Below are 21282 nucleotides of genomic sequence, written 5' to 3'. Positions count from 1 at the left end.
GTTCAAATGCTTTGTGTGTAATTAAACATAAAGAAGATATTTGACGTGTTTTTAGTTGTTTTGCAGTTCTTTCCTGAAGCAAAGGTTCACAGTAAATTCATTTGGGAGACTTGATGAGTTCTTAACCAAATTTGAAAAATGGAAGTCCCTTTGTCTTTTAAATTCACATTAATCTCTACTCCTGCGTTACAAAAAAAAAAAAAAAGAAAGAAAGAAAGAAAGCTACATTTGCACTTATCTTAGTAGCTACACCAATAAAGTTATACAGAAATTACTGGGTTTATTCTGAAGCCAGACTGGACTTAAACTAGGCATATTCATGCTTTTTATGTAAGTTCTGGGAAAAGTCCCTGGTCTTATTTAATTTTACTGTCTGCAAAAAGGCAGAAAGTGTAGATAAAGAAGATAGAGTCCTAGTTGCTTTATTGATATTCATTGCAGCTTTCCACCTGCCTTTGCCTTTTTAACTCCATCCCTGACCAGCTGAGAGCTCTACAGACACTTCCTGCTTTAAAAAGAGCCCCAAAGCCTTTCTTTTTAAACAAGAATCTATGAGTTTTTAGTTTATCAATATTTTTATCTTGTACCGTTTTTATTGTTTTATCCTGTAGCCCTTTGAGATCTTTTTTAATGAAAAGTGCTTTACAAATAAAATTTATTATTATTATTATTATTATTAGTAGTAGTAGTAATAATAACAATAATTTAACATCATTGATCTCACAATGGAGAAATTCACTTCTGCATCTTAACCCGTCCCCTTGGGGAGCAGTGGGCTGCCACTGTGCGGCGCCTGGGGAGCAATTGGGGGTGAAGGGTCTTGCTCAGGGACCCAGCGTGCAGGCTGTGGGGATCAAACCAGGTACTCACAACCTTCTCAGGGCGCAATTGCACTGCTCTAACCGCTAGGTCACCACTCCTAGTAGTAGTAGTACAAGTAGTAGTAGTAGTAGTAGTAGTATTTCCATTGCCAAATTTATTACCTTATTTACCTTGGACTACACTATGATGATATTGACTGTTTTGTGTGGCTAAATAAAAACGTAGTGTAGCTTTGGTGCAACTACAGATATGCACGGTCCATATGCACTCTGACATGATTTAGTATAACAGCACCGGTGTGACATAGCAAAAGGGATGTTCAAATCTAATTAACAAAATAAGAAAGGCTAATAATACAATCTGGTACAAAACAGCTTTACAAATGTTTCCAATTCATTAATAGTATTTCTTCTGGTTTTAATATGTATCTTAAAAGGGTTTTTGTGGTGATGCAGGAGGTGTGCATAAAAACATCTTGATTGTGACTTTAACTATAGTACTGTGCAGAAAAAGAAAAGCAAAAAAGTGGACAGTTATGAACATCCTCCATTAAGAAAAGTCATGAGGCAAAAATGTTTGAGAAATAACAGAGGAAGTGTTTCAACATGTAATCTCCTTCATTGTTAGTTCTACATCTACGCGCCACCTTTAGGCCAAACGCTTTCCTTTTACTTTACATTGTACAGATCACTGCCGAGGTTACATTTGCAAAGTGAGAGTGAGACAATGCAGCTAATCCTCTTAGAAGACTTCAGGTGTTAGGTATTATGCTGATCCATTGTGAAGACTCGTTCAGTGCCCTACATAAGCCTTTTGTCGTTGGCGCAATACTTTTTGTGTGTGCAAGTGCGTTTAACTTTTGAAAGCTGCACTGGAGTTTCGTGCCAATGACTTTGCGCAACATTGTTTATAAGGTAAGACTGTATTATCGATTGTTTTGTTGTTGTTTTTTTCTCAATGGATGTCCTGGCTAAGACATATCTCCAGCTCCTTATTGCACGATCATTTCTGTTAACATTAATTTACTCTGCAGCTATCCCTATTTTGTATATTGTTTGTACTTTACTATGAAAAAATTGTGTCCAGTTTTTATGAGTTCCATATGTATGCCTAAATGAGTGACAGTGTTGTGTAAAGTGCTTTTTTTGGATGATTTAAATTTAACCGAACATGTAGCATAGAGTTAACTTTGTTGCGTTCTTCAATCTACAATAGGTCGGATTTTCCATAGATGCAATGATGTGACATGAATCACTCTACTGAAGTTCTGTGTTCTTCCACCCCATGGTCTGCTGGGGACGGAGCCGGCCTCTACCAAAGCTTATTTATGCTACTTAATTCAACCTAGCCACCAAGGAACGCTACTTTGGAAGAATGATGCATTGTACAAGAAGAAAGCGGCTCCAGCTGAGCCGGGTTCTGTTTCTCCTCTCCGGGGTTTTCCTCTGTACCCTTTACCAGCTCACCATTAGTGCCAGGCTGCAGGAGCCCATGCCAGTGGCTCAGATTGGAGAGGATTTTGGAGAAGGGTCAACAGAGGGCGTTGAGGAGGCCGCAGCAGAGCCTGGAGGACTGGAGGAACCTTTTACTGCGGGACCTGAATTAGAGCTCACAGATCAAACAACACCCACGAATGTGATTCCTCACACTGATAAGGATACAGTTACAACGACAGACACGGATACATCAAGTGATTTCAAAACATCCGCCAGCACCGAATCCCCACTGTTGCCAACCACAAACCGGACGATTGTGCATTGCATCTATGTGGAGCCAGATCCTCCTCTGGTGACACCCACCCCAGTTCCAGCTCCGCCAATTACAACCGGCTCCCCAGCTCCACCCGATCAAGCTCCTCACGTTAAAGGTGAATACCCTGAAGATATCTTCTCTATCGAAGATCGCAGACGAGGATGGGTGATCCTTCACATCTTGGGGATGATGTACATGTTCGTCTCTCTTGCGATTGTCTGTGATGAGTTCTTTGTGCCCGCACTGGGGGTGATCACAGACAAGCTGGCCATCTCTGAGGACGTAGCAGGAGCCACCTTCATGGCGGCCGGAGGCTCCGCGCCCGAACTCTTCACCTCCTTGATAGGAGTCTTCATCGCCCACAGCAACGTCGGCATCGGCACGATCGTGGGCTCGGCAGTTTTTAACATTTTGTTCGTGATTGGGATGTGTGCTCTGTTTTCTCGGGAGATTCTCCATCTGACCTGGTGGCCGCTGTTCAGAGACGTTTCCTTCTACATACTCGACCTCATCTTACTGATCATTTTCTTCTTGGACAATGTCATAATGTGGTGGGAGAGCATGATGCTGGTGGCCTGTTACAGTCTCTATGTTGTCTTTATGAAATTCAACGTACAACTGGAGCGAGAATTCAAGACCCAGCTCCTCAAACACAAGAGCATTGTGAAAGTTATTGCTGTGGAAGAACCTGAAAAGGTGAGCAGCCATGTGATAAAACACGTTTATTTCTTATGTGCTGAATGACTCAATCAATCCTTAAAATCTCCTTTAAACTTTTTATGGTCGAAATGATCCACATTAGGTGCTGGACAAGTAAAATTAACCTCCAAGAGAAAGAATCAAGGGTTAAAAGTGCTACAATCAAATTTATTGATTTATTTATTTTGTCTTTGCCTTTAGTTCCTTAAATAAATAGTAATTCAGTAAACATTTTATATTTAATAGTTTTAGGCGTTTTGGAAAGAATAATATCTACTTATACAGGATGTTTCAATAATCAAGAAAATATATAGTTAAGCAATTAAACATGGAAATTACCATTAACACAATTATTTTAGCATTCATCTTATTGTTTTCTTTAGTGCCTCTTGAATATTTCTTTTTCTTTCAGTCTGACCAATCAAAATCACTCGACGGGCCTAACACTGATACGCCTGTCAAGGTGATTGGTCCGCAGTCAAACTGGTGCACAGGTTAACCAATCAGATGTTAGGCAATAGTGAGAGTTTGAATTATTTCATGAGGGACTTTTTGCACAAGAAATAGGAAATTATTAAAAAGCTACTGAAATGATTATGTATAATTTTAACATTTAATGCATTCAGGTTTTTCTTAAAGATTTACAAATTGAATTCCTTAAAGTTTAGGTTACAATTTTGACTTCTTTCTGTAAATATTAATGAATTCTTGTTATATTTAATGTGTTTATGACAATTTTATTTAGACTATATGTAAATTTCTTTTTGACAAAATATTTTTTTAACTGTATAAACCGTTGGTCGCTGAATACAAGGCAAAGTAAATCTGTCTCACTTACATTCAATAGCAGGATATAAACTGAATTAATAGCAACTTGAACCCCAAAGGTATTTATTTTACCTAAAACATATGGTATTTGTTTTTTTTATTTTGGTGGAACTTTTACATAAAATGGAATTTATTACCAGAAAACAGCATTTGTTGCCACCTGTGACATTTTATTTAGCAGTTAAATATGTAATACATGTAAAAATGAAACTAGTACTAGATAGGCTTGTGCAAACCAAAGCTGATCAGCCACATCAGACTAATCCTTTTAGGTGCTGCAGCTCTGTGCAAGCAGTAGCATAAACATGCATTCTTCTTATCCTTGAATTTAGCGTTTCAGGCCCCAATTTACCTACATCTGTTTTGTTACATTGTGTGTGAAGCTGTTGTTGTCATGCATGTGCTGCTGAAGTTAGGGATAGTAATCATGGCATTGTTAAATTTTATTTCAAATCCTACAGAGCCCCACTAGAGTAAATTGATCTTTTCTTAGTTCATGATGAAATGACGACAGATTCATTTACGATACTAATCTGGTCCCAGGCATGCAGATATGTGTTTAATAATGTTCAATAATATCGTTACTGGTGAAACTACATGTTTGTGTGATATGCGAAAGCATAATGCATAACGTTATTATGTAACTTATACACTGATATATAGATTTTACCAAATTGAAATACCTTTGAATGATTATCACTGAAAAAAACATTGTTGCACACAGACAAATGGGGAAGGTGAAGATAATGCCCCTCCTGCTCCAGAGGACAAGAATCGGTTAAAGGTAAAAAAAAAAAAAAAAGAACAAAAAGATATTAAATAAAATCTATCAACCAACAAGAGATGGACATTATGACCCTCCTGATGGCACAGTGCTGATTGTGACTGTACCTGTACGTGTTTTGAGTTTGTCTTGCTGTTCATTAACAAGCCCCAGTGCAGGTGCTGATTCATCATAACACACTTGTTGAGAGAAAGCAACCCCACCCTGACTAACAGTGACTTGACGTGTCTGTATAGTGAGTAGCTGTCATGACCTCAGCCATCTTTTCCCCTAGTTGAAGCCATCCCTTCAGCGAGGGGGGAGTTCTGCTTCTTTACACAACAGCACCATGAGAAACACCATCTTCCAGCTCATGATTCACACACTAGACCCTCTGGGAGACGGTAAGTACCATGCTTATGCCCCAGAGGCTCTTGTTATGGATAACTGCATGTATAAACCCCTTTTACACATCCTGTGTGGTTCTGCCCACTGTAAAATGGGATTAGTTAGATGTCCCGTATGCAGTCATCTCTAAGTCCAGCTTGATACTAAGCAGATAAATACCCCCTCAGTATTCAGAAGGACCCAGTTGTCCATCCAATAAGAGTACTTGGGTGATTATTTGGACTGCCTTGCGAAAGTAATCATAAGTCTTGTATTTTTCTCATAGTTTGTCACACACCAACCACAAAATTCAGTGTGTTTTATTGGAAATTTGTGTAAATTGCACATCATTTGAAGGTGGAACAAAAAAGCTACATGGTACGCAAGTTTTGAATTCACAGTCTCACTGTATGAGATAACTTTGAGCAAGTTAAAGCCACTGGTTTCCAGAAGAGCAGGTTATTGCTGATTTGCGCTTTATGTTGCTGCCACTGGCTGCACACGGGACTGAATCTGTGTTTTCATAAGCATTGAATTGTTCATATCTCATGAGTTGTCAATGCATTCCACCTGTTCATATGCGTTTGTTTTGAAGGAAAATTTAGGGATAAGGCTGAAACCCTGACCAGTGTGGCTAGACGGAAGTCGGAGCCCAGATCCCAAGGCAAAAGCGAAGGTAACCAGCACTGGTATTTGAAAGATCAGAGGTTTTAGTTCCGAAATGTAGGATTCCAGTGCAATTATTTGCAGGAGTCAGCTTACTGTGTGTTAAAGGTAAAGTCTGAGGTGTTCATGGTCACTACAATCATGTTTGGTAATTTTGTTCAAAAGCAGTTCATCCATGTTTCAGCACAAACTGCTAAATAGATTTAAACACAAAAATACATTAAATACTCCCAGCATTTGTTGTGAAAAAGGCTATAGACAGCTTTCAGAATCGATGTTCCCTAAAATAGAGCAAAATTATATCTATGTTTGGCTTACAAGTACTTACATGTACTTGCTTACATACTTTCTTCATCACATTTACTGCATTTCTACAAATAATCTCTCAATGGTCTAAAATTCTATCTTAATTATTTCTGAATAACAGGCTTATGATTTCCTTCACAGGCAAAGATGGGAAAACCGAAGAGACCAAAGAGGCAGAGGCTGCACCAGCCAAAGATGCAGAAAAGAAGGAGCAGCCAGAAGAAAAGAAGGTACTCTCCACCCATGACCTGCTGGCTTTCAAAAAGCCCAGAAGTCAGTCTTTGATACCTGTCTATGTAAGAGTCAAAGTACAGTACCTGATACTATATGTATCAGGTTTTCGTTTGACTAGAATACGTATTTCCTCGTGTCACGTTTGGGCTCCATCCCTTTTCTCCGTTCTCCAGGACGACGTGCCAGCGGAACAAGGTGGATCCGAAGGCTCAGACGATTCCGGCAGTGACGAAGACGACAGCGAGGAAGAGAGCGACGAGTCCAGTGAAGACGAGGAGGAAGATGAGGATGAAAATGAGGATGAAGACAAGGAGGAACAGGATGACCCACTGTCGTTAGAGTGGCCTGACACACCACGCAAACAAGCCACCTACCTCTTCCTGTTGCCCATAGTCTTCCCCCTGTGGCTCACAGTTCCTGATGTTCGGAACCAGGTTAGAGTCATTTAGGAGAGACGGTTCAGGGTTCTGCTGCGGTGATATTCTGAATTCCTCTATAACGTTACGTGACTGACTTTAACCTACAGAAAGCCAGGAAATTCTTTGTGTTCACTTTCCTGGGCTCCATTATGTGGATCGCCATCTTCTCCTACCTCATGGTGTGGTGGGCCCATCAGGTCAGTTATTGTCGTATTTTCCTCTTGTTTCTTTACAAAAACAAATGGTAGCTGTCGCTGAAGTGAGAGATCTAAAAAACATGTTATTTTGAATTCCTTATTAAATCTCCATGGAATTTCTTTGTACATCGAACTCTGTAAGGTGGGAGAGACCATCGGCATCTCAGAGGAGATCATGGGCCTGACGATTCTGGCAGCAGGGACCTCCATCCCTGACCTCATCACCAGTGTGATTGTGGCGCGTAAAGGCCTGGGAGATATGGCGGTGTCCAGCTCTGTGGGCAGTAACATCTTTGACATCACGATGGGGTAGGCTTTCAAAGTTGGATCAGTCAGGCTTAGAAAACAAGCAACCGATCGCCCCCAGCCAGTGATCTCTGTCTCTTTTCCTTTTCCACCAGCCTGCCCATCCCATGGCTCATGTACTCTTTCATCCACGGTTTGGCTCCAGTGGCCGTCAGCAGCAACGGGCTTTTCTGTGCCATCGTGCTGCTCTTCCTCATGCTCCTCTTCGTCATCATCTCCATCGCAACCTGTAAATGGAAGATGAATAAGGTGCTGGGTTTCACCATGTTTCTGCTCTACTTTGTCTTCCTGGTGCTCAGCGTTATGCTGGAGGATCGCATCATTGTCTGCCCCGTTTCCATCTGAGACTGCAATCACAAGCCTTTTTCCACAGCACACACCATCCCCGAGGAGGGGGTGGGAATAAATATTGCTTTAAAAAAAGAAGTAATTCTCAAGAAAATCTTTTTTTTTTTGGACTCTTTAAAACAGTAAATAACAAGTAAATTTGATATATTCTTTTCAACAATAGCACTGCACTAGATAGTTGTAAATATATCTATGCAAGATTTTTTTTTAAAGCACACAACCCATGATTTTCACCACAAGGTTCTTCGAAAGTCTTGTTTGCATCAGGAAAGACTGTTCCTTCGGTGAAAATTTAGGTGTAAGCCAGTCTTTTAATTATTTTTTTCTGAATAATCTCTTTTTAGCTCTTTAAACCCCTTGTCAGATTTTAGTCTTACCCTTATTTTTCAATAATGCATAGGGAGCTCTTTAGGTCTTGACATTGTGAAGACAAAAGACTTTGGTAGCAAAGAGGAGTCCTGGTTTTACAAATGGCAAACAGTCTGGGGCCCTTCTTTAAAACTGTCCAGATTATGTGGTGCAATAAACACATGTTTGTATTTACATTGCAAGTTAATCTGCTTTTTAATAAAGCTGTTAAAGTTATTGTTGCTGTTTGTTGGAGTATCCCCTTTATTTGCGGTAATATCCATTCCCTGTTTTGCCACGCGCGGGCTCATGTATAATGGTAAAGGACATGAATTAGTAGTTAGAAATATTTATTTTATTTAAAAAAAAAACAATAGCAAAACAAATCAATATGTTTTGTCAAATCAGTTTGATAAATTGTGTCAGTTTGGACAAGTGATTTGATAAATGTAAACACTTTGTGTCAAAGCTAAACATAAAACACAAACCAAGTAAATAAACTTTATTCATGAAGCACCATTCATGGAAGAGGATTAGGGCCATTCAAAAAAACAAAAAAGTGCCATAAAATATATATATTCAATTGCGACTTTATTGACATTAAAGTCAGAATTTTGAGAATAAAGTTACAATTGAATAGACTATTTTTTAAGGCCCCAATCTTCTTTCATATATATATATATATATATATATATATATATATATATATATATATATATATATATATATATATATATATATATATATATATATGAATGAATGTACAACACAAAAGGCCACATTAAACATAAGCTAATTAAATATAACAACAACAAACAAACCAGCATCAGCGAACCAAATGGCTCCAGGAGGACGAAAGCGTGGGAGATGGGATCCAGATGTCTCTATTTATTTTCAGTACATGGATGGAGGTCCAGTCCAGGTTGGCTGCTGCACTCCAAGCAACAGGATCCATTCCTTCAAAAGTTTAGACAGTCATCTACTCAGACCCGCCACAAGATACTGTTTCAAATGCCTGGTTGTTCAAACAATGCTGTGGTGTACTTACTTTTTTTGCAAAGCTGTCTATCTAATCCATTATTTAGGCTGCTGTAGCTTCACAGTATTGTTGTTAGAAACATGTCTACTTAGTGACAGAAATGTATTTTATAAACCCCTGATGTGAACTTTTATATTTGATTTTTTGTTTTGTTTTGTTTTGTTTTATTGGTACAGCTAACATTCACCCGTTTCTCTGTGTCTATGGTTATTTTGCTCAACCTGGAACCATGTTGTCTTGTACCACATAGAGAAAAAAAGTAGGATGAGAGAGGCAAACATTCTCCAAAGCTCACTGTTAGAGTAAGAGATGCATCTAGGGGTCAGAAAGATTACATATCATGTTGTCTACATGCATGAGAGAAATCTGATCCGTCTTCACATCAAATGCTAAATGCTACTGGGATTTTAATTATGTTTTTTTTTGTCAAATGAGACTAAGATTACGCTATTTTGGCAATAAATCTTCTAACTTTGTAGAGCATTTAAAGGATGAATGATGGTAGAAAACCACCTCATGGCTATTGTGAAATAGGTTGGGGATTTGTGATGCAAACTGCACGACCTACTGAACTCTTTGAAATACCCGGAGGATTTTATATAATAATCTGGTGACCTTCATGAAAAAAATTCAAAATGAGTCATCAGGTTTTACGGCAAGATAATGATCAAAAACACGTAGGCCAACGAACATAGAAATGATTCAGCAGACACAGAAATAACCTTATTCTGTGGCCATCACAGTCCCCCCCAGACATAAATCCCTGAGGAACTCTGTGGGTTGAAGAAAAGAGAACATAAGATCCACATGGACGATTTAGAAATATTAGATAATGGAAGTTTGAAAGTAACTAAATTTCATGACGTCCAAACAACCTTTGTGTTGATAATTCTGTTGTTCACTCATCCAGACTGGCTAGCGTGTCGGCTAACTTAAAAAAATGTCTCATCCCAGCTCTGTTTTTTTTTAATGCTTGCTTTGTCTGATAGTTATACATTGTTTGCCTTCCTAGATGGCCAACGAGTGCGTTTTGTGACGTCATCGTGGACGACTTCGGCTCCAACCTTGTGAAATATTATAGAAAGCGAAAAGCTGTCCTTTAGCCAAAAAAGGCCCACAAAATATCAACTGGAGTTCCAATAACTACGGGGGTGGTAATTTCATAAAGCAACAAGTATTCTTGAATCTGCAATCTTTTTTTCTCAGGGTAAATAAACTCCAAATAAATAGTTAAATTTTTATTGAAAACTCACTGTGATATTATATAACTAAAACATACAACGTTAAGGCTTTTTATCCACCTTTACCAGGGGTCCCATTAAATGGGAAGCCAGTTGTAAATACCCATTTTCTATGTACATGTGAAATTATAGGTCTAAAATGTGTACACAATTTGGACAGTGTAGCTTTGATGATGTAAATGCGTGTCAATTCAGTTAAAAAATATTGTATTATATTGTATTAATCCCAAAGAGAATAATGCTTTAAAATCAAGTTTACTGAGCTGGTGATTTTTTTTTTAAATCACCAGCTCAGTTTGAGAAATGAGGAAACCTGGAATCTACTCGATAAAACGTGTTTATTCATAAACAAGGGCAAAGTATAGATCCGCTCAGGGAAGAAATTTGTTTTCTTTTTTTATGTAAAAATCATACAAATTAGTATCTGTGTTACAAACAATAAATAATTCAGAAACATTGTTAAAATTGACAGTGTAAACATCACATAAGACATATGATCACATTTTGGTCATCAGTGGTTTTCAGACACGCATCAGATGGTGGTCTTAGTGCAGATTTACATGCCGTGGCTGGTGGTGTTCGGTCCGAGCACGCAGCCTTGACTCCTCCAGCAGCATTGGATCATCAGATGTGATTGTGAAGCTAAATCTAAATTTCAGCTGTTTTTTTTTTTGTTTGTTTGTTTTTTGTCAGCTTCCAGCGAAACACTGTATTAAGACACAGAAGCTTCACACTATTTTAATGTGAGACTGAATTAGGGCAGGTCAGAGCTTTACTGTGTACAGTCATATTCATTAAATTAGAATATGCATTTTTAAGAGGTTTGTCAAATTAAAAGTAACTTTAGAAAAAACAATTGAGCTGGTGTTAAGCATACTTTTCATTAAGTTCCCATTTCTGCATTAAAAATCTGTTGCAATATTCTAATCTTAAACGCTGTTTTTATTAGCTGAAATTGGGGGAACATCATATTTAATAGAAATAAAGGTTTTAAAGGCTTTACTGAAATAAATGGACTTTTTAATAATATTCTAATTTATTAAATATGACTGTACAGTTCAGGTGATGATTGCAGTGCAAAGACGCCAACGCTGGCATCTATTCAAAGTAGTAGGCGGTGAAAATCGTAATCTTTTTTTTTTTTTTTATCTGTACTCCACAATAAACAGTGCACAGCTGCTCAAGTATCCAAAACCGACATCTACACCAAAAACAAAGCATACAAAATACAAACATTATGTACATTTACGGGGATCTACAGCTTTGCATGATAAGCCTTAGTAAAAAACTGTTTAGTTAAAGATAAAAATAAGATAAAATCCTTCCCTTTTAGTGTGATTATACTGTTTTTTTTTTAGCACATCTCCATTTTGGCTGCATATTATACAAGTTTTTTAACTGCCGCTTTTAAAAAAGCTTGGAAACGTGGAAATAAATGATATAAATACCATCCCTTATTGTGTGTTGCATTAAACAGTTGAAGACAGTAGATATGTGTTAACTGTCAGTGCCAAACCAGCATTGGTATTACCGTCTGGCTTAATGTATCCAGCTGACTGAGCATGGCTATGAGAGTTTTACAGAGTGCACGTATAGCGGGTATATGTTAAATTAATCCAAGTCAAATGTCAGTGCGCCAACCCCCTGCGAATGCTGAACAAAGTGTGACTTTGCAGCCATGGCTGCAGGACCACTGAGTTACATAACAGAGAACACACAGCTCATCCTGGCAAAGTGCTTCGTGAAATCATGGACATCTAAAAGCGACAACAGGTCAATCGAGGTCATCAGGACCACTGAGAACCATTTCATAACGTGATCTTTTGCTCACATTTACCCACTTCTTCACCACTTCAACACAAATTTAAAATCACACAATAGACCGTACGACAACTGTACAAACGCGCTACTACAGCGATATTCAAAATATGCTCAATTTTCTCAAATAATTACAAACACAAGGCCTTCATACCTCTCAGCTCTAACAGTACAAGAGACTCATGGCAGTTTACTTTGCATTAAGGGGTGGGTTGTTCCATTGTGCTTACTAAGAGCTCCATGCCCAAGTCAGGTGAGCCGGTCCTGAGTGTGAAGAGCAGTCCAACATGACAGCAGCAGTGACTGTTCAAGTCATCTATACATATATACAGACTTTTTTTTTTTTTTTATCATGACGTTCACAAAGTGGGTTCTCCAAAAGTCCTCCTGCACTCCATGACCCCGGCGCCCGGGTGCCTGTCACAGTTGTGAGTCAGTTTAACTTGGTTGGGGGTGAGGCGATCATAGGCCAGCCTGTACTCCCGGTCAAAAGCGTCTGCAAAGAGACAACACAGAAGATTAATCTGACGGCACAAGAAACCTTAGAACTCAACGGCCAAAGTATTACATGCAATAAAACCGTACGTTATGCCATATGCATTTAATCAGTTAATCAGTTATATACAGAGCCTGCCAGTTACATTTCGTCATGTTATAGCCATATGTTTCAAGGTATTTTATTGGAATAGTATGAGATAGACCAACACAAACCACCGTAGCTACAATGCAATGGTTTGATTCAAAGCATGTCCATGTGTAAGAAAGACGCACTCGAAGTCCGATCCCTGTCGTTCTAATCTTACTGAGTTTGAGCTGTTTTGCAAAAAAAAAGAAGAATAAAAAAAAAAAAAAAAATGGGAAACATTTTCTGTCTCTACATGTGCAAAGCTGATAGACAAACACCTAAGCAATAGGTGGTTGTACAAAGTACCAACCCAAAAAGAGGCTGAAAACAAAAGTGTACCACACTTTTTGGATGTGGCTTTTTCCTCAAATTTCCCCATTGTGGGTCAGTAAAGGAATATCGTATCATATCTTTTCAGATTTAAGAAAAGCAAAATTGTGTCTGTATTTTTCTTCCACTTTTTTTAAGGGTGTTTGTCAGATAAAATCCCATTCATACTTATTGAAGTTAGTAGTTTCAATGTGACAAATGTAAGAAATCTAAAGCGGTATGGTTAGAGCATTGCGCTTATATCCTGGAGATTCTGGGTTTAACTCCCACCCTGGGTCCCTGAGCAAGGCCCTTAACCCCAGATTGCTTCCCGGGCGCCATACATGGCAGCCCACTGCTCCCCGAGGGGACGGGATAAATGCAGAGGGACAAATTTCATTGGAATGGCAATAAAGATGATAATGATCATTATTATTGTAAGGAACTGTAGATTTCAGCCAGTAGCGGCTGCTCATCAGACTAAAATTGGGACATTTTTGTGCTGCTAGCAAGAATGAAAGGAGTGAACTTACTGATATTAATGTTGTTCTTCCCCAAAGCCACGAGAGTTAGAAACAGTAAATCTCTGTAAAGGCTCCTTTTGAGGTAGAAGAGAGAGCGAGAGAAATAGAGAGAGAGAAAAAAAAACATTAGACTGTCCATCCATATCATCCTCCCCAGGAAATTTAAAGCAGCACAGACGTCTTGCATTCCCACCTCTGCCTCTTGAAACCCAACTCGGGCCCCAGCAGCTGGATGATCTGGCTCATAGGCTGATAGACGTCGCTCTTCTTGATGCTTCTCACAAAGCCCTGCAGCAGCTCCACCGTGAAGAGCTGCCCTTCTTCACACAGCCCCGAGCGGATCAAAGAGTTGGCACCTGCACAAACAGGAGGAACTTTGCATCAGCCTGATCAAAGGATCATTCATCTGCAGCACTCAAAGTCAACTGAGACGGCGATGACAAAGCCAGCGGAGCTAGCAGGAGTCCCGGGGAAAATCATGCATGATGCTTTAGGTTTCACCAAAGGCGTAAAGTATCTTTGAACAGTTTATGAATGTATGTTCTCAATAGCGGAACACTTCTGCGAAAGATGTGAGCGTTTGGAGTGCGCTATATTGTAAAACAGCGTGTTATTTAACAAAATCGTAAAATTGGCTCACAGTGTGTATTCCACAGGACGTAGCAGGGTTGAACTTTGTCTTTGTGCAGCTTCAAGTTGTCCCACATAATCCTCACCAGCACCTGCTTGCCATCCTCAGATGAAGTGGTCTGGGGAGCCTAGAGGGAATAATAATGCGTTAGATTGATCCATTTTCGGAGTTAGGTCATGTGGGTGGATTTTTAATTCAGTAAGGTCTGTGTGCCGCTTTAGAGCGCTAGTCACTTTGCCCCCTGATAATTTTGTACATTTGCAGTTTTAGTCCTTTCCCAGCAAGTGTTTGTACAGCGGGGGAGATCACCCATGTGGCCATTTTAACCCCAAACAGGGATGCTTTGTACTGTCGTTGGCAGCCAGTGATGAAAAGGGATTTTATGTAATTGATTCATAGTCTGCTATAAGGAGATTTGGTAATTTAGTTATATTGATTTGATAAAGGGTTGTGCACTTTCACATGATATCTAAGAAAAATCTACTTGGATCATAATGCAATAACAATGGAAACAAGACATTATACAGAGTCTTCAAAAAAGTAATAAGTTAATTAAATTATGAGTGAGATCACCATAATTCAAATACTTAACCATGATGAAATTAAACAAACGAAACCGATGAAAAATACTTAACCATAATAAAAGGAAAGTTGTACACTATTTTTAACGCATGAATCTGAAAGGGACAACTAGTTATGTCTGGATACAAAATGGTGGTTCATATCGGTATAAAGGCAAGTAGCTGGTGCTTCATAGTACATTTTTTTGAGTGTTCCCTATTTTCCCCCTAACTAACACTAGGAGGCGCCAATCACCACAGTTGAACTTGTCAAGTAGCTCCTATTCTCTTCATACTCTTAAACAGCACCGTTTTCTCCCCCGCATTTTACCTTCTTTCGTTTAGCTTTAGAAGTGTACGAAGGTTCAGTATCTCCAAGTGTAATAAAGATATCAAGACAACATTTCAAGAGCTGATCAGAGCTGCACAACATGTAGTGAGATCTACCTGGTCGACGTGGCTGCAGTGCTGGGAAGCCAGGATGAGAGCCGGCAGGTTGCTCGGTAGCTCCAGCCTTTTGAAGTACCACACAAGGTTCCAGAAGACGATGGGATGCTGGTCGACAACGCTCGGCGACGAGATGGCCTGGTCCCCCTCGTTCACCAGCAGGCTCTCCAGCTCCTTCCAGAGAACCAGGGGGCTCAGGTACGGCACTGTCACCGGATCGGGAGCTGACGCCCGTGCCAGGACTGGCTCGTCATTGTGAACACCCCAGCTGCTCGTCTGCTCCGGTGCAGGAGCTGCAGATGGCTGAGCTGTCTCACATGTCTTGGCTTCGGGGCTGAGCAGCGCAGACGTGTCCTCCTCTTCAACGGGATTAGTCCACTTAGATGACCTGGAGGGCGATAGAATGGATCCATTTAAAAAGGTCATGGGGTTAAATAGTCCTTTCATTCAAAGGAGTGTGTTTTCTGTGGAAAAATGACGACACAGTAGCAGCATGTTACCTATTTTGTGGTCTAAGATCTTTGATTTCCACATTGAGGAAAGGCAGGAAGGCAGTTCCACAGAAAGGACAGGTGCTGTTGAGGTTTGAGTCATCTGCTGTCCAGCCTGCCATGATCTCCTCATCATACACCAGGCAGTCACATGTCTTACAAAGTGAACAGCTAGACATCAGCACCTAGGAGAGATAGCGCCAGGAGAAGGCATTGAACGCCTGTGGAAAACAGCCAGAGCAACTTCATAAAACAGTTCGTGAGCCGTAAGTGTCTTACCTCTATGGTGTAATTAGGGCTGGGCTGGAAGCGGCTGACATCAGGAGAAGAATCTGGAGTGCGTGCGCCTTTAGAGGGAAGCGCCAAACCACCTGGACACAATGAAGAAGAATACAGTTATTAGTAAAAGTCAAACCTTAGTTTAACAGGCCACCATACATTAAAAAAACAACAACATGGGAGGGAGTGGTGGCCTAGTGGTTAGAGCACAGAGCTTTGGTCCCAGAGGTTCTGAGTTCAACTCCCACAAGCTGCCATTCTGGGTCCCTGAGCAAGACCCTTAACCCCCAATTGCTCCCCAGGCGCCGCACAGTGGCAGCCCACTGCTCCCCAAGGGGATTGGTTAAGATGAAGAAGTGAATTTCTCCATTGTGAGATCACTAAAGTTCAGTTATTATTACTAAAACAGCTGGGTTATTTCTTTAACCTAAATGCTGGTTTTATATTGTCGGGATAAAAGCTTAAGCAGCTTTAATCAACAAGCCCCTAGCAATTAGACACCGGGTCAAAAAAATAAGACCCATGTTGTTGAATCTGAGAAGAAGCGTCACTCTTCAGAGAACGCCATTTTGAACTGAGCGATTACATGATGGCAATTGACTGAACCTTTTTCACAGAATTAAATTATAAATGGTGATAAAATGATGCTGTAATATTGCTGATTTTAGCGGGTTGTGCTAATGACTTAAGTTCACGCCTCCTGAGGCGGACAGGTGCCTCCACCGGGGTGTGGACTATCCCACCTGCCATCCGCACTGACAAGCAGAGCTAGGTACCAGCACCCGGTGAACCCAGAAGAATCGATCTATCTATCTATCTATCTATCTATCTATCTATATATATATATATATATATATATATATATATATATATATATATATATATATATATATATATATAAAAATATATATATATATATATATATATATATATATACATATACATACATATAAACACAGTTACATTTCTGTGCTAGAGTAAACTGTGGCAATCCAAAACAAAAAAGATTGCAATAGCTTTTATGATTCAGCTGCTATTATCACAAATTAGGATGATTAAAAAAACAGGAGGATTCAAGCCAGGAATTGACCGGTCCATCTGACCAAAACAACAAAAATTAGATTGTTTTTAATCGTTCACGTCACACACACACGTGCTATTGTTACCGAGGCATCAGCCTATCCATTAAAGTCTAGAATCGGTCAATGTTTTTGTTTTTGTGGGCCAGGTTCAGTAAATCTCTGTTTCTCCCAACTGAGTGTGTGCATGTGAACGTATATGCACGTGTCTAACAGGGGAGCCTGCAGCTAGTTGCAGAAAAGCCTCCACACTGAATCCGCCCTCGTGCCTGTTGGCCTATTTTCTCCACAGGACAGCAACCCAAATCTTTCCAATGCCGAGCACTTCTCCCAGCTTAGACTCAGATTTAGTTGTCTTTTTTTGTTCAAACAAAAAGAACAACGCTGCAGAGTAAATTTTGAATGCAACAATACTGCAGGTGCAGAACGATAAGATGTTCAACCAACCAGAGAAGGAGTTATGTCTGAACACTCTGTTGGGGCTACTGGGGCTGCTCAGGTTGCTTTGGTGAACCGCGGCAGGGCTTCTCCTGACTCGTGACCCGCTCCCATGCTGTGGTGAAGTGAAGCCATTAGGATCCAGGCAGGAGTCGTTATCCAGCAGGGAGGAGCAGTCCACCTCAGCGGAGGTCAGCGAGGAAATGCTCATACGGTCACTGTTTCCATCCTGTAGGAAAACAAAAGACAACACCATCCCGTCAACTCGGTCGCCTGTGTTAATCTCCAGGCCAGGTACAAGCATTGCGCTAAACACGTTTGTTGAAAATTACCAAATCTTACCTGCGTTAATGACGTCTGCGAGGACAAACGGGAGTAGAGGCGACTGGCCTTCTCGGCCACGCCCTTCCCTGCTGATATGACACTGCTCTTGAAGATATCCAGCGTCGGAGTCAACAGCGAGTCCATGGAAAACGACGAGGTGGAGGGACTGGGCGAGGGTGGTAGAGCTAAGGAAGAGGGTCTTTCCCTGTCTCTGTTACACATGCCCAGAGGAAGAGATGGCGACGGCCTCAGCCTCTCCTTGGATCTCACGGGGAATGAGACGTGTGTGCTGGAGTGGGTGAGCTTGGACGACTGTGGGGACGTGTGAGCTGACGAGGTGGAGCGAAACAGTGGGCTCGACGGGTTCTGCAGCTCCATGCTGGGTGAGCGGCTGCTCAAAGGGCTGTTGCTGTTATTTATGAACGTTTCAGTCACTTCCGCAGGAGGTGAGCTGGCCTTGCCCGGGTCACACCGCTGTTCCGTTCCTGCTGCCGCCATCTGTGACAAGGGATCATGCCCCCTCTCTATATCTGTCCGTCTCTCCCCGACTGATTTTTGTTTGTCAGTCTCTGTGTCCTCCTCTTCCACACCGTGCAGTCTGTCAGCAGCAAGATGCTGCTGCTTGGTCGAACCAAGTGCGGGGACGGTGAGCATCACTAATCCCTGTCCACCGGACAAGTCCAGGGATTTGGGCCGCTCCGTCTTTGGCAGCGTAGGGCAAAGCGGAGTCTCAATAGGCCTAGGAACAACCCTGGCACCACCGTCTGAGATAAAAACAAAGGTGGCAAAACGTTTATGACATGATTGTCATGACATTTAAAAAATAAATAAAAATAAAAATAAATGTGTATATATATATATATATATATATATATATATATATATATATATATATATATATATATATATATATATATATATATTTAAAACATATTTGATTTGGATCCTCTTAATCAAAGAGAGAAGCAGTATACTATATATAGTATATAAATTCAGGAAGTGGGGATCTAATCGAAAGAAAATGCAGAATAAAAAAACACAAATAAATAAATAAACACATTGTTGCACAGCAGCAGTTGTTTGGCTGGAAACAGTCACCTACATCCCACACCCCTTGTTTATTCCTAACTGGCCTTGCTCAGAATTTGCTAAACAGCTAAATAAAGATGTTAAAAATATGTATTTATCTCATGTTTTATAGCGTAACAACAGATAATAATAATAGACACACCAAAACAGACATAAAACCTTCAGTGTCATTTCTCAAACAGGGTCTGGGTGCTGTCTTGTCATCTTAACAGTGTTAAAAAAAAAGACTGTTCAACAATTACATTATAGAAGTGCTGGGTGAGTCCGTTTTCCACAATGACAACCCTTAGGCCCATTCCAGTTAATTACACAGCAGACTGTCGAAGCAAACCTGTCTGTCCAGAGCAAAACTGTGCAGACGTGCACAGGTCAAAAGCATGACCCTTATTTTTGCAGGTTGTGTGCAGCAGAATTTCTCTAACTGGTCCAAGTTGATCAAAATCCCCAAGTACCCCCTAAGTAGCTCTCCACATTGAAAGCGTTCTAATTCAAACACATCACAGCTCTTCGACTGAAACGCTCCAGTTAAAAGAAAACCTCCACGAAGAACAGCAGTATGTTATGGTTTTGGAGCACCATGTTTTCCCTCCGTAAATGCAGTTCTAATTTTCTGCCAAAACTTCATAATGTCTTATCTTGGAAAACAAAATCACTATGGCTGCAGTGTTTTCTGTTGATCCAGAAAAGATATGATTGCATTTACCTAAATATAACAACTATCTGAGAAACCCTCCGCGCAGTCCCAGCTTATTAAAAAAAAAACAAAAAAACATCAAATACATTTCCTGCCTTTATATCTATGGAGTCATTTTCAAACACAACATTTAGAACAGGAAGCATCTTCTGTTTTAAAAAAATAAGTAGGCTGTTGTTTTGCTCAAGTCTCCAATAGCATTCATGGTACCGCATTGACACAACATTGCACAGCCTAGGAAGATTTTATGGGAACAGTAAGTCGATTGACAAAATACCTACATCAAATATAAGCCAAAACAAACATATCAACTGACATCTTCAAATGTGATTTTTTCTAATGTGGACCAACAAGTCTAAGACACCATTTGATTTCTTTCCTCTGCGTATGCGTCCCAAAAAGTATGGTAAGATGACTGTATGAGCCTTTTGTCTATCATAAGCATGCGATAGTTCAGGGCCCATGGTTTTGCTCATTAACAATCGCTGGCAACCTTGTGTTCTTGCACAACTTTTAATTGATCAACTTTGTTTTACGCCTGGGAATAACCCTGGCAAGTCCTGCAGACTTAATTATTTTTCTTACAATTTATTTTAAATTACTGTTATTGCTGCTATTTATTGTTACTTTGTGAGAAGGGCGAAGGAAAATTACCAACTTCATACTTTTATTTCATTTTAGCATGAAGCCACCTTTTTTTTTTATGGCAAACTAAAAGTATCTCTGACACAAATTCAGACCTATTAGTGAGGACTACAAACCAACTCTGGGACAAAGATGTCCTCTTGCACAAAGCATCAGCTTGCATAACACCAAGCATATCCTCTATAGGATTTTTTTCCCCCTAAAATAACCCCCCAAACAAACAGTAAAATGAAAAATATACCCAAATATAACAGCAACAGGGTGGATGAAAGAACATTACACCTACGCTGTGATTTTATCCCCCAGCTTTTAAAGACAGAGCGTTTATTTTTCAGCCTGCCATGACTCATTTCTGCAGAACTGATCACGAAGCGGGAAAGGCCCGATGGATATGACTGTCCAATACTCACTGGGCTGTCTCGGTCCTTTTTCTTCCACCGGTGCCACGTTGTCAGTTTCCCGGTTGCACAGCCTCTCATCGTCTTTCGACAAGGAATCGTAGCCTTGATCAGACTGCCCACCTGAAGAAAAGAACGCGCGTTAATCCCCTGAGAGTTATTATTTCGGCTCATGTTTTTCCTTCACGTTTCCTTTTCCTCCTTTCAGGAGAACCTCGGTGCGTTGTAATTATTCTGCCAGTTTTTAAGGCTGCGTTTTAAGAGACAACTGATCACAGAAGTTTTCTTCAAAAGAGAGTTCTGACATTGCCCCAAGCTTACAGCAGACAGCACGCCCAGAATAGAAAAGCAAGAGAAGCAGAAAAGCAATAAAGTCTTTTTCGAAACTTTCATCATTCTTACAAGGTCAGCTTGCAGGGGGAAAACAAGCTATTCAAGAGATTTTGTTTCAGTCTTTTTTAATAATTTGGTTTTATTTCAATGCTGAGGAGGCAAGTTATACCAGAGTAAAGGCGGAAACATTAGACTCTGCTTAGATGGGATCTCTCAAGTTAAATGTGCTTTTTACCCCTCAGA

The 21282-nt window shown here is 40.2% G+C and overlaps 2 protein-coding genes across 4 annotated transcripts in view; one reads left to right on the top strand and one right to left on the bottom strand.

Annotated features, from left to right (window-relative positions):
- Window positions 1-1490: 1490 nt before the first annotated feature.
- On the top strand, window positions 1491-8313 carry LOC105916703 (sodium/potassium/calcium exchanger 1). The gene is made up of 10 exons (XM_021309896.2): window positions 1491-1736; window positions 2038-3270; window positions 4826-4885; window positions 5160-5268; window positions 5847-5927; window positions 6365-6453; window positions 6631-6891; window positions 6984-7073; window positions 7216-7382; window positions 7475-8313. The coding sequence occupies exons 2-10, from the start codon at window positions 2197-2199 to the stop codon at window positions 7722-7724; spliced, it is 2181 nt and encodes a 726-aa protein (XP_021165571.2). The 5' UTR covers window positions 1491-1736; window positions 2038-2196; the 3' UTR covers window positions 7725-8313.
- Window positions 8314-11701: 3388 nt separating this feature from the next.
- dennd4a (DENN/MADD domain containing 4A) overlaps window positions 11702-21282 on the bottom strand; it is a 30817-nt gene continuing 21236 nt past the window's right edge. For all 3 annotated transcript variants that reach the window (XM_021309894.2, XM_021309893.2, XM_021309895.2), the window contains 10 exons: window positions 20719-20829; window positions 17899-18644; window positions 17566-17785; window positions 16040-16131; window positions 15770-15945; window positions 15270-15657; window positions 14272-14389; window positions 13825-13987; window positions 13641-13705; window positions 11702-12669 (listed from right to left, as the gene is read on the bottom strand). In XM_021309894.2, coding sequence (XP_021165569.2) covers window positions 12533-12669; window positions 13641-13705; window positions 13825-13987; window positions 14272-14389; window positions 15270-15657; window positions 15770-15945; window positions 16040-16131; window positions 17566-17785; window positions 17899-18644; window positions 20719-20829 — 2216 coding nt within the window. In that variant the 3' untranslated portion in view covers window positions 11702-12532. The remainder of the gene's footprint in view (window positions 12670-13640; window positions 13706-13824; window positions 13988-14271; window positions 14390-15269; window positions 15658-15769; window positions 15946-16039; window positions 16132-17565; window positions 17786-17898; window positions 18645-20718; window positions 20830-21282) is intronic.

Source organism: Fundulus heteroclitus, chromosome 2, assembly GCF_011125445.2.
Source record: "Fundulus heteroclitus isolate FHET01 chromosome 2, MU-UCD_Fhet_4.1, whole genome shotgun sequence".
NCBI lineage: Eukaryota > Metazoa > Chordata > Actinopteri > Cyprinodontiformes > Fundulidae > Fundulus > Fundulus heteroclitus.
This window is presented reverse-complemented; position numbering and strand designations above follow the sequence as displayed.

Excerpts from the sequence above, each read along its gene's own strand:
- LOC105916703 (XM_021309896.2), top strand. The coding sequence starts at position 2,197 with ATGATGCATTGTACAAGAAGAAAGCGGCTCCAGCTGAGCCGGGTTCTG. Across the intron at positions 3,271-4,825 it reads CTGTGGAAGAACCTGAAAAG|ACAAATGGGGAAGGTGAAGA; the intron begins GTGAGCAGCCAT and ends TGTTGCACACAG. Across the intron at positions 5,269-5,846 it reads ACTAGACCCTCTGGGAGACG|GAAAATTTAGGGATAAGGCT; the intron begins GTAAGTACCATG and ends TTTGTTTTGAAG.